Genomic DNA, 13,405 nt, shown 5'->3' with positions numbered 1-13,405 from the left:
TAAGTCTATTTAAAACGTTTTGTCAATTCACCATTTCTTAAAAATCAACCTTAAATAGATAAAATATACTAGACACAAAAAATTATACATTCTCTAAACAATTTCATTTATGATTCCTTGACTATGCAGCTCAAAATATACTCCTATTATAATTTTTTAATTTATTAATTAAATTAAAAATCACAAAACCACTATTTTTAAATTTTTAATTTATTTAATAAATTCAAAAACTATCATGACAGGTGCATATTTTAGACTGCATACACCATTCCCATAAAAAACAACCCACTCCCTCGTTGATCTCAACCAGATGCCTTAACCACCTCGAGTAAGATAATATACATGGATTAATTATATGCAACCGTAGTAAAATTGGATTTATAATCATCAAACTGAATACAACACAAGCAACAATAAAGTTCCTCGAGCCAATTGACCCTAGAATTGTCTGCATACATCTGTAAATTACAAAAGACTTGTAAAGCATTAGGATTCTATATTAGAACTGGTCATCATCACCAGCCATTTATTAGCCATTGAATAAACTGTCTTGTTGATATCCACAATAAGGATTCTCTGTTAGACTGGTCTTCACGGTAAGCTGCCATATTTCTCGGTTCTAGAAAGCAAAATGTGCGTACACATTGTCAGTGCTTTTCTGGAATCCAACACTGACAATTCTTTCTTTTGATCCCCCTTGGATTCAAAAATGAGCCTCGAAATCATAGAAATATATCTCTGGAGTTTAGACAGCAGCGAGACTTACACAGCCACAGCTATTTGCATTGTCTTGGCAGTTCAAGAAACGAAATTTACTTTGAAGATCAGAAACTATCTTCAACGCATAAACTGATAAAATTGTGATGCTTCACATTATCATGCGTTTTCAGAACAGGATTGGCTGCATGTAACTAACTTTTGTCGTAGCCGCTCATATTTGTAAGCGTTATGTAACTTAATATAAACACTTCTGTTATGTCTTCCAATCTGGGGTTATAAAGGTGAAGGCCTAATCCGTAAATGATGATATTGCATCCATAATAGGATTATCTGCACATTCTCTGGGTGGACGGTAATTTAATGAATTAGGCCAGTTCCATGTCCCAAAAAGAACCATGCCCATTTTTGAAATTGAGGGGCTTGCGTTCTGCAGAGGGAAGTTGATATCTGCGGAGAAGTACTTCTCAGATGACTCCTGCCATTTTTAACAAAGCAATTAAGCATAAGCTTGATCCAAAACAGTAAAGAATTAAGGTTTAGAAAAGCCTTAGGTATGTTCTTGTTCCATAGAGAATAAATACAGTAGCAACTAAATACTATCAATACCTTTTCCAAATCTTCTGCGACTTGTCCCATATTTTCTTGCAGCCGCTCTTTGTCTTCGTCTGCTTCTAAAGCCTCTTTCCCAGATCTTTTATCCAACTTTTCTATGCGTCCATCGACTTCCTTCAGCTCTTGTGTCTTGCCCATTTCTCTTCCTTCTTCATTGTTAAGGGGCTAAGTAATAACACAAGTTTCGCAAGATTTAGTATTAAGGTTTGGTAAGAATATCTCCAATTATTGATAGGTTACTACAAACGCAAACGCAAAATAGATATGCCCATGGAATTAGCATCAGCAAGTTCTTTTTAACATGCTCCAAGAGATTATCTCTGGTAAACAAGGGTTCCTCTTTGAAGCCTTACATACATCGAGTCCGCCAAACAGAAACGTAATTTATAGCATTTATTTGTATTCAAGAAATTGTCAGGACATTTGAAGCTTTAGCATTGCCCTTGTACTGTTTTAGTCGAAGTGTTTCCAATTCTTGGTGAAACATATGTTCCTAATTATTTTATTTTTTCCAAGAGAGCTCTTTTCTTTTTCGTAGATGTGTATCACAATCTTCAAATGAAATATTGCTGTCGATGTGATGTTGAATTCAATAGATTGTAACTCCCACTCAATGTAAATTTGACATTTACCGACATTCATTGAGAAGCTTATCGGTCACTGATACATGCCTAGGAGCGTTTCTTTTTTGTTTCAATAAACATTTTTTCCCCTCCTCGGCCAAATGTAACTACGGTGAGGATTATATTCTGCAAAAATGTCAAGATGAGAGGTATTTATTCTGTCAAATCCATCTAGAATTTACGCTAGTGCACCACACTGACCATTAGATGCAGTACTTTTGTCCATGTCAGTAGTAACACCTATTTCAAGAATCTGCACCTGAATATTTACTATAAAGGTCCTCTAAGATACCACTTGAAATGATCCTACTAGAAGCCTGATATTCAGTGGTATCTAAACAAGGATTATATAAGTTATCCGGAAATATATATAAGTAAAGACTAAATAGTAATCAATATACAGCAAGCACACCTCGTTAAAGTCTCCTGCAACTATTAACCTTACATAAAGCAGCTGTGGATTCCTGTGAACTGTTCTAGTAGCATTTTACGTCAAACTGACCCCAGATGCTTGCTGAAGCAGCCTGCGCACCATTAATCTGCATTGTTTAGAAAAGGCAGCATTATTCGATTCATTCCCTTGACTACCATAGTTCAACAGAATAGCTCTGCAACATCGTGTGTCACGTGATCTCGACTCAAAAATTTGACAATGTAGGAACCACTCTTGCTCCAAAAACATACATACTTGTTATTGATCCTAGACTTGGAAATTCTAGAAGGTAGGCAACTAATCTTGCTCTGAAATCATTCACACTCCTGGAAGATGTAGGTCCATAGTCCGGAAGTATCCAAGATGCCCCTGAGCAACTGGGGTAGAAAAATGTACAGCCCCTATTTGATACTCCCAGAAGCGTTTGCTTCTAGTGTCAACAACATCTTGGTCAGCCAATAAGTCACATTACTAGGGATATTCCTATTATGATAACCTGCTTCTACAAATCTAGTGTTCTTGCAATTTTCCAAAACAAGAAAACATGAGGACATATTGGACCAGAAAAAAAAATTAATAAATTTTGAGTATGGCGATGGAAGAGTTATTCAAATAATTTTATAAACTAAAAGCTGCTGAAGATTTTGAGAAGTAAATATGGTGCACTTAATTTGCAATGACTATCCTCCCACTGTTAGCATTTTAGGGATTTTCAGCACCATTTCCCTTAAGAAGCACCTTTTTTCATTTATGTCCAATAAATATCCAGTCCTGAAAAAAGAAGGCATCTAGTCCAATTCCATAAGTCCCTTGGATCTCTGGCATGTTACCCAGATTCACAGGGATGTGTTCGCATGGAACAATGCAAATATACACTCAAGTGTTGGTTTGTTCAGAGTAGCCCAATGGGAAACTCAGCTTTTTTTCAAAGCACCTCATAATGCTGGAGCATCCGGGAAGGTTAAACAGCAAGAATTTTTGGTTTTGTTCTGAGTTTTGGTTTTCTTGTTTTGTCACCTTGTGTTTGGTGTTTTGGACAGAATGTATGTGGAAAGGTCTGAAAATGAAAATGCATTTGAATGCACACACATAGGAAGACAGAGGGATAAGGAATTGACAGGAATTGAATAGGAGAAGTCCACTTGCACATAGTAGTTGTCTCACACCTCATTGTTTGTGAGCTCCACCTTTGTATCTGAATCTGAATGGATATTTTCTACATTGTATTGTTGATCATTACTGGCTTAATCAATTGATCATCATTTTGCCTATCATTCTTGAGCTTCTAGATCTTAGCATTTCATTCTTGCCTTAGGCATATTGTCACATGGTATCAGAGCCATATTCTCACAGAGATGAAGAAAATGTGGCATATTTACTTTTCCCCAATTATATCTGCATAAATTTTTTTTACCTCTCAAATTTGATGGTTATACATAATTGACTCTCATTGAGCCAGAGGACCTACATAATGGAAAGCCATGGAGATTTTGAAAATGATATAGCCTGTACCGTAGGTGGTTAATTATTAATGCAGGTCTTTGGAAAAAAAGCATCTTTAACATGTGAATAAGGCCCTTCTATATCGTTATCACTAAAAGAAGTATTTTTCAACTGATCACAAATAGCCTTAACAGAATGTTTAAACCCATGATATTGCACAGCAGACCATACTAATAATGTTAAATTTATAACAGATTTTCTGGAATTGACACTGCAATTTTTTCAACAACATTTCGGATCAGACTTCTTTATCTATAATCAGGATGACATAGCAAGCGAGCAGGGAAATCAAGAGATAGTAGCAGATCAAACACTCTTAAATAGATTGAGAGGGTATAAGATCCAATATGTTAGGAAGGTATATGGACTAAAGACAATGACCAAGAAATTAAATTCAACCCTTACAATATATAGATACAATAATATAAACAAAGCTTGAGTTAATGAAATTAAATCTATGAAAAATTATAAATTTAAGAATTATCTGTTTGTTATTGTATATATATAAACACTGGTTTAAATTCATTAACTTAAAACTTTGTAACATCAGGTTTGATCCAAAACGTTGGCGAGCAATTTAATCCAGAAATATGTTATACAACATCAAGTGATTTTAACCTTGGAGATATACACTTATTACACGCATGCTTTCACAGGGTTGTTTTCTGTATGCACAGTCAGTCATATTTTGGTATGCAGCAGGAGGATATTTTCTGGACAATGGTTATATTTTGTAGAGAATACCTATGATCTCATGCTTGATCGCCACATAGCTACATTATTTAGCATAATATCTACACTTGTCTTTACATCTGTGTATGCTTTAAGTGGTAAAGAAGCTAAGAGGTAGTAAGGAGAAGCATTGTGTGTTAATCAAATATGATGGACAGGTGGAAGTATAGGCATGCCACTTGCACAGATAAAGTGGTAAGTATTGTCAGTGGAGTCAAGTGTAGGAGTGGAATTCCCAAGTAAGGTTTGTGATTGTTACAACCCAAACTTGTGATGGTTACAAACCATTTCTGTAAGATTTGGAACTCCTGAGAGGTAAACCTTTAAAATCACATTTAAACTAGGTTTCAGTAGGGATGCCTTTCATGACTTATTCTTAAATCTATGAAGTTTCTTATCATGAGAGCTTCCCAAAGGCTTTCTCTTTACATACGGGCTCCCAGCTTGTAACCAGTTTTCTGCTTTCCATGCAAAGTATCCAAAGCACTTTACGAAAGTTCATAACTATGTATGTAATCAAGTATTGTTCCCTACAAACATCACTCAAAAATGCAGATAGCTGCATCAGCCAGTTCCTAGATTCTGGTAAGCTTGGTTTTGTTCGTTTCCTTGGCATCATAAGAGTCAGGTGCAAAGTGCAGCAGGTCATTTGATACAGTCAAATAAATAGCCAAATATAATTTGGTTGTAGGGGAATACCTTGAGTGAGTACTTGCAAAGCAGATTAATCTGGCTGATAACACCCTTGCAACTTTCAAGTCTCGGGGAAATATTCACCAGGTGGGAAAACATCAGTTTACCAATAAAAAATCTCCAATTTGTCATTTTTGCATCATCTTCTGAGCCTTTGGACAATTCAACATATATGAGCAGTGAGCATTTGTTTTAAGCAAATTTTCAGTGAGCACTGATCAAGTTTAGTGAGCTTATCATTGCATTTGACATTTATCATCAAATTAACATTTTATTTTATTTTTAATTTCTAGGATCTAGCTGTTAAGTTTTAATTGTCTATATTTTATTTCTGATTTTCAATTAGTTTATTGTAACTGCAAGATTTTTTGTTCAATTTTTATTGTTTTTCTGCTATAATAAAGTTCTATTTGATTTATCTGGATGAAAAGTGACATCCACAACCAACAATAGTGGCAGGACCATACTCGGAACAACGGATAGAAATTCAAAATGATAATATGCAACTCTTGCAAGCTGCATAGGAGGGAAGACATCAACCAGCTCAAATTTAACCTTGTGCGGACAAATGATTGTAATGTTGCAATATAAAATGCAATGGGCAACAAGGTTGAAGCTCTCATTTCATCTTCAGATGAAAAGAAAATCAATGGAATGAAGGCAGTTGAAGCATTGATAGTTGTTGTGAGTTCTCCATACTGCCACAAACATAGGCATCTGAAACTGCAGTCAAGCACTGTTTAGGTTTCTTTATTCCTCATAACACTCCTAGTATGCAAGCTTCATTTGAAGGAACTACATGGAATTAAAAGAACATTACTAGGCTAAGCTGGTATGTGCCAAAATTAGGTATTACAATAATATACCATTAGATGCTGCACGGAGCCATTATTAAAAGTGTTTAGTCATCTCAATGATCATGGAAAGAAAGGTAACCAAGACACTGACCCTATGAGTTGAATGATCCATTGTTAGGGTACATTGGCATTTTAGTTCAAATATAAGAGGTTTGAAAAATGGATGGCTGCACTATTTTCTCTAATGGATAGGTGGATGGAACAAAACACTCTAATCAACTCCCTTGTGAAATTAAGTTGATAGATCATATTATTGAAGTTAATTGATGCCTCAAATGAAGTGAAAAATATTGAGACATTATGTAGATGTTGGATGAGGAGGTGATAGAGGTGTGGAATATGCTGTGCAACTCGTTATGGATAATGCAACTAGTAGACTTCTTGAGGTGAGGCAGATAATACTCTTGTGGACTCTCTGTGTCACCCATTGCACTGACCTCGTTGAAAATATGGCCAAATATGGATGGATCAAAACTATTGTGTAAGACAAGGAAGTTTATGAAATACATCAACAACCACATATGGATCTTAAATATTATGAGAGACCACATCAATGGAAAAGAGCTTGTATAGTTTTCACCCAATTTCCCATTAATTTCATCACATTCCAAAGCATTGCATATTAATTATTATCTATTAAGCTAGTGTTTGTGAGAATGAAGTTGTTCTACATTTCTTACTAAAAGAAAACTTAAGGAGAGAGGACTGTGAAAACATTTTTTGATGATTTATTTTACCTATATAGATGGCGTCATCAACATAAGTTTAGGATTTTAAAAGATTTGTTTTTTCTTATTTTCTAATTTTCCAGTTTGCTGGTTTTCTGAATACATAATCATTTTCTGATTTAGTGTGATCTTTTTGAAAAAATATACTCTTGAATCTTGATTTAGCTGCCGGAGGCATTATCTAGACTTCTACAGCTCATGGATGAAGAGAAAATATCTGTGGCTTTTCTAAATGAGGCCATGGGAAAGGCCAAGAAGGCCATAAAAAATTCCATGGAACAAACACAAACATATATAAGCCACTTCGGCACAGTATTGATCAAAAGTGAGCAAACAACTCCAACAAAATTATGTTGCTACCTACTACCTGAACCCAAAGCTTATCTAAATTGGCCCATTTAGGGTAGATTTGGAGATTCTTCATAGCCTCAACAAATGTTTGGAGAGGATGGTCCCTAGCAAAAGCCTCAGAGACATTGTTCATGTCAAAAGCAAATTTATAAGGGTGCAAAGAAGAAATTGTACTCTTCACCTCTATACCTTTGTAAAAGAAGTACTCTACAATCATAAAACAAATTATACATGATAGGTAAGCTTCAAGTTTCATGTTTAAGTTCTATTTATTTTTAATTTACTAAACAACGAAGTTATAAATGTTGTCCTTGTAGATTCAAGTTGGCAATATTTTGGTGTAGTGACACTCAATCTTCAAAGCGTACAATTTGTCCCAGCCTTATAATTCTTATGAGTGTGACCATAGTTGGATCACATTTGAAACCATTTAACAAAAAAAGTGCAAGAGACTGACTCAAAGCACTTGAAAAAGCTTTTTCTTCATGTAATATAACTATTCTCTGGATGAAAGGGTTGAAGGCAAGGAGACACATGAGGTGATTGACCTCAATGACATCGCCCATTATTCAAATTCAAATTGTATAACAATGGATGTAAAGCCCATCTTTATTGTCTATTATATTGTTGATTTGGAAAGAGAGGTAGCAGGATAGGGGCTTCATCAAGCACACTTCCTATGAATGAGGCTTCAAGTAAGGATCATATTGTTTCTCAACAAGAAGTGGTACCATCCAATTTGAGGACGCACTCATATAGTCACCTAGAGGGTTTAGTCATCTAAGAAATCTGTATGATAATGAAACTGTAATTTTTATTTAATGGCACATGACTCTGTGTATTGAACTCAATCTTTGATCTACAAATAGAGAAAAACTACTTTTGAGTTCTCTAGATTTAGTTTTATGCATGTTTTTGAAAATCATTCTACAGATCTATATGTTTTACGTATTATTACTAAAAAACCAATACTTAAGTTTGAGTCAAATTTTGGGTCAGCTTATGTTTTCCCAGCTCAGAGTTTTTGAAGCATGATCTGCATAATGCATTGAACACATAAATCATACAAGAGTTACCTGCTCATTCAATGTATGTGAACCGTTGGCATTGATTCTTGTACTTTGAAGGTTCACCAATGGAGCATTTTCTTTGCGTGCAAGTTTACGCCGTGTCGCAACACATACTGCACATAGACAACCAGACCTATGACGATGACTTCTGCATAAAAAAACACTACAACTCATTATTATCATAAGAACAACATTTTCATCATTCATTCATGCAAATATAACATTTTATTTCTGCTGTTATAATAAAAGAAATTCCCATTTATGCACTTTCACTGATAGATATACAATAAAAAGGTAATGTTACACTCATATAATTATGAAGCATGTTGAATTAGAAGCCTCATATCAGAGTATCTGAATTTCTCTTGGAAATAAATTGCACGTCCATAAAACGCTGAACATAGAGGACTTTGGAAATTTCGTTTGTTTTTAAAACATTTTACAGATTATATCATACAAAAAGATTATTATATAGTTAAAAAAAATTGCAACTTAATTTCTCAGGCTTGACAGGTTTTCCATAAAATGATTGCATCTTTACTCATACTCAGCTGCCTAAAATAGACAAAAAACTTTTTGAGTATTTCAGACTAACTGTCCAAAATTTATGTAATTAGACATGCACGTGGTCCACGTAACTTTGCATATGCACAAATGATACGTGCATATTTGCATTATTTCTATGTGCGTACACTGAGTGGGCATGTGTGTATGAGGCGGCATAGGTTCAAACTAGAAAAGGTTAGGTTGTATATACTTTTTTAAATTTTAAACATATATAAGGTGTCTCATTCACCAACTTGGTGTCTTGCTTGACAGCGACATAAACAGTTCCTTTACCTTTAAACTTGTGACAACAACCCATTGAGCCTAAACTCCATTTGTTTTCTTTTAAATATTGTCTTTTCATTTTAATAAATACAAGTGTGTTAGAGGTTTTTGTTCCTTTCAATAATAGTACAATCTTTTATGAGATTCAGTATGAAGGACTGTCCAACTCGTTTTCACATGCCACGAGATATTGTTTTCAATGGTTTACCCTGTGTGATAAAGCTTAAATTTAACAACCAAAAATAACTTTGGACGTGTTTTTAAGTCTTTTCAGGGCACTTTTGTCTAAATTATTTTTCGATCCATGAAACTGCAGCATATGGTTGAGTATTGTTGGCGCCAATAGCTTCTCACCTATCTCACCCCATCTTATGTTCTTGCTCTAACATATCAAGAAGAATTTAATTATGGGTGGTATTCAATAACAATATCTAACATTTGCTTATGTGCAAGGTAATGATTTACTTAGAATAAGCATTATATTATTATTATGGTATTTCATTTATCACTACACTTATATTTTTATTTATATAAGTATTATACTATTATTATTTGCAGTCATATATAATAATATTTGCATCACTTAAGTAAGCTTCTTTTGAGACTTAAAAATTGGTTAATAATTTAGGTGTTGATAGATATGTGAAAAAATAAATGAATATACAATTAATAACTAATTAGTTATTTAGTTTGATTAATATAATAGTAATCACATTTGTTTTAGATTAAAGTAAAAACAAGTTTTGAAGAGACCTGAAATCCTTTAACAAAAGCAAAAGATAAAACCTAGAGTAAAGCAAAAAACACAAAAAACCAGGTTTTACAAAGACCTGAAACTGCAAGTTTAAACCAAACACACCCAAGTTTTACAAGGACCTCGAACCTACTATTTTAAACAAAAGCTGGAAAATAAAAAAACAAAACCAGCAATAACATCCAGACCAGCAACTAGCACTCCAACAACCACGACCAGCACCTATAGTAATTCCTTAACACTCTTCTCCACCTCCTTGCCTGCTTCTACAATACTCTGGATAATATCAACTATTGCAGAAATGGGAACCTCAGGAGTATTAGCAATCTTTTTCCTCATACTCTGCTTCATTCTCTTGCTAGGTCCTCCTGGACTCCTCACCCCAACAGTGTTTGGAGACATGATCTCCTTGTTGCTTTTCTTGCCCAAACTAGCCACCGCAGCGCACAAACTTGAAGTAACTTGCTCCATTCTCTACCTGCTATCCTTAATAAGTTGATGAAGTTCCAGCTCATAATCCTTTAGTTTGTCAGGGATGTTACCAACTTGTTTCTCCAAGTGGGCTCTCATAATGCATTCATGGTCCAACTCTTTCTGAATAACCCCAACTGTTTTCTTGAGCACCATGATTTCATTGTATAGCTTCGCATGGTGAGGCTCATCCCTACTACCTTCTTCGGTCCTAATCGTAGGGTCAATAGTAGTGTTATTGAACTGGATGTCAGTGTTAGCATCCTACTTCTCCTTAAACTCCTCTTCCTTCTCCTTACTCGGACTGTGCCCTTTCATAACAAGGGCATTACCCCCATTATTCTTTTCCATGTCAATGTCCATTTTCTCCTCACTGGATTTGGTATTGGGAGGAGAAAAGTGAACATTTTGTTTCCCCTCATCATCCTTTAAAGCTTCAGACCCTACATTTGATTTAATTTTTCTATCTTTACTTTCCTCCACATGATCCTTACTAGTTGACATGCCCTTGCTCCTAGAATAACCTTCCAAGTTCGAGCTAAGGTCTCCCATTTCAATTTTAGTATCATCCTCGGCAGAATTCTTAGAAATTGTTACTTCCTCATTATTTTTCTTTTCAATCTCCTGCTTGTGACCCTTTTTGGTGCTCTTGCTATCACTAGTGCCTTCCTCACTTTTAACTTTTTTCTTTGAGTGAGGTTCATTATGTAATGTCCCTATTTTGGCTGGCATCGTTTTTCATGCTAGATCAGTCTATCATGGACTCTCGTAGACGGGTGGTTGTGATGAGAGAGTCATTCTGGCATTTATTTGGAGATTGGATGTTTTATTATGCTCTTGGAGATATTATTTATATTTTATCATTACTTCTTATATTGGACCTACATGTTATAATTCTAAGTTGAGTTGCACTTTTTACTTTGTAAAGTTATTTTATTATAAATGTGCATTATAATGGGATTTTATAATGGATGTTTCTAGAAGTTCTTAGTAACTTCTTAGAAAAGGATGCTTCTAGAAGTCTTTACTAACTTCTTAGAAAATTAAATAAATAGAGGGCTTGGCCTCTCTTTTGGAGACGGGATTTGGTAACTCAACTACATCTTCTATGAGCGTTTGTGGAGCTTGGTAGTCTGCAAATATTCAGCATAATCCTTGAGAACAATACCTCTCAAGAGATTGCATAACTGAGGAAGTGAAAGACCTTCTGAAGGGTTGCACTTTGGAAGTGGTATTCAGCCATTTCAAGTTGGGCTTAATTTGTATACTCAGACTACCAGAGGGTTTGAGTTTTTGGAAGCAGCTCCGAAAAAATAGTCCCAAAAAGCAAATCCGAAAAAGCAGTCCAAAAAAGCAAATCTGAAAAAGCAGTCCGTAAAAGTAGATCCGAAAAAGCAAAGTGAAAAAAGCAGATCCGAAAAAAGCAAGTGAAAAAAGCAGATCAGTAAGAGCAAAGCAGAAAAGGCAGCATTGGAGAAAATTATTACAGCCATCTACAACCAGGTTCCTTTGTTAGCATTGCATTTTAGGTGTTATAAGTTTCAACTGTAGGTGTGCATTATACCAACATTATCATTTTTGTAATCCATGTAAATGCCAAAAGTCTTGGCCATATTTCATGAGCATTGTATTAGAAATTTCATTGCAATTCAGGAGATAATAGTTGCTGGTGTCATTTGAGCAATTCAATATCATTATTTATCAGCTAGTTAGTTTGCATACCAACTGTTTGTAAAAATGTCAGTTGGTTGTAGGTGTTCATTTCTCATGTTTAGATCATTTATATGCATTGTATATTGCCAAAATTAGTTGCACATTCATGTTAGGTCATTGTTTAGTCAATTCAAAGTCTGTTTGCAAGCATTCTTATTGATGCTAAGTGAAGGAAAGAGCCATAAAAGCAAACTGAAATTTTAAATCAGTCATATGACCCTTGTATGCAAAGTGTTTTCTTGAACCTTTATTGGCATTTTGGGATCAGATTTGAGCAAGGTCACTACAGTGGTATCAAAACTATAAGTCTTGCCATCCTGTGGAGGTCTTATTGGGAATTTGGAATAGCCAGATAGAGAGAAAAAATGTTTGACAAAATGTATATTAGTCCAAATCAAGAAAATATAATGTTTAGGTTACTAGATACATTAGAGGAGCAAAATAGGCGAATGGATATGATGCAACATGAGCAGAATAGGCGAATGGATATAATGTTGCAGCTTATGGCTAGACAGATGGGCATCAATATTGATGATTTGTATGTTGCTCCAATGCAGGAGGTAGTTGATTCCTCAGGTGGGATCAAGACACGTATAGAGCCACCCAGCTATGATGTTGGTGTTTCAACGGAGTCAGTCAATGTCGGTCTACGCTCTAGTATAATTGATTCACAATTTGGCAATGAGTCATATGTGCAGAGTCAGGAGTCCACATATGAAGTTTTGTCAGCAGATGACGATGCAGCAATAGTGGGATTAGGAGAATGCGAGGATACTGTCATATCAGCAACCACTTCTATGTCAGTTGATCCATCCAATGGGGAGTTTAGTAGTATGCATGCAGTGGTTGATGTGTGTTCTAATGATGGCACACATGTTGATTATGAGATTTCTTCAACTCCAAATTCAGTTAAGTTTTCTATTGCAGCTATTAGTGTTGTTCCTATGTCCATATATTTTGATATGGCTACACCTATTGTTGATACAATTAGCATGAGTGCATATGGTTTGCCTGTAGCTACATTTTTTTCAATGCATGTTGGTGATGACCAAGATTCCAGTCCAATATATATTATGTGAGTGGATACAAGGAAGAAGAGATTTCTTAGATCTTCTACGGAGTTGCCTTTTGGTGTCATTCTGACTTCTACATCACCCACACAAGTTTTGGGTGCTATGTTACAAGACATGTGGTTGGTCTTGATGATGTTGATTTGCAGTTGGTTTAATGTCCACAAGGATGTCACATACTACTTCATTTGGGATCCAAGTGGATTGACTGGTTTGTTGTCGGCCATTGCTTGGGGACAAGCAA

At 35.2% G+C, this 13,405-nt stretch overlaps 1 protein-coding gene across 2 annotated transcripts in view; it reads right to left on the bottom strand.

The window, feature by feature from the left end:
• Positions 1–351: 351 nt before the first annotated feature.
• Positions 352–13,405, bottom strand: part of LOC149573013 (uncharacterized) — an 83,801-nt gene continuing 70,747 nt past the window's right edge. For both annotated transcript variants that reach the window (XM_089814152.1, XM_089814153.1), the window contains exons 7-9: positions 8,329–8,470; positions 1,327–1,497; positions 352–1,195 (exon numbers count right to left, since the gene is read on the bottom strand). In XM_089814152.1, coding sequence (XP_089670278.1) covers positions 1,010–1,195; positions 1,327–1,497; positions 8,329–8,470 — 499 coding nt within the window. In that variant the 3' untranslated portion in view covers positions 352–1,009. The remainder of the gene's footprint in view (positions 1,196–1,326; positions 1,498–8,328; positions 8,471–13,405) is intronic.

The sequence above is a fragment of the Cupressus sempervirens genome, chromosome 2 (genome assembly GCF_028749045.1).
Source record: "Cupressus sempervirens isolate cs-2001-9-10 chromosome 2, ASM2874904v1, whole genome shotgun sequence".
Taxonomy (NCBI): domain Eukaryota; kingdom Viridiplantae; phylum Streptophyta; class Pinopsida; order Cupressales; family Cupressaceae; genus Cupressus; species Cupressus sempervirens.
Note: the sequence above shows the minus strand (reverse complement) of the source record. Positions and strands in the feature narration are given on the sequence as shown.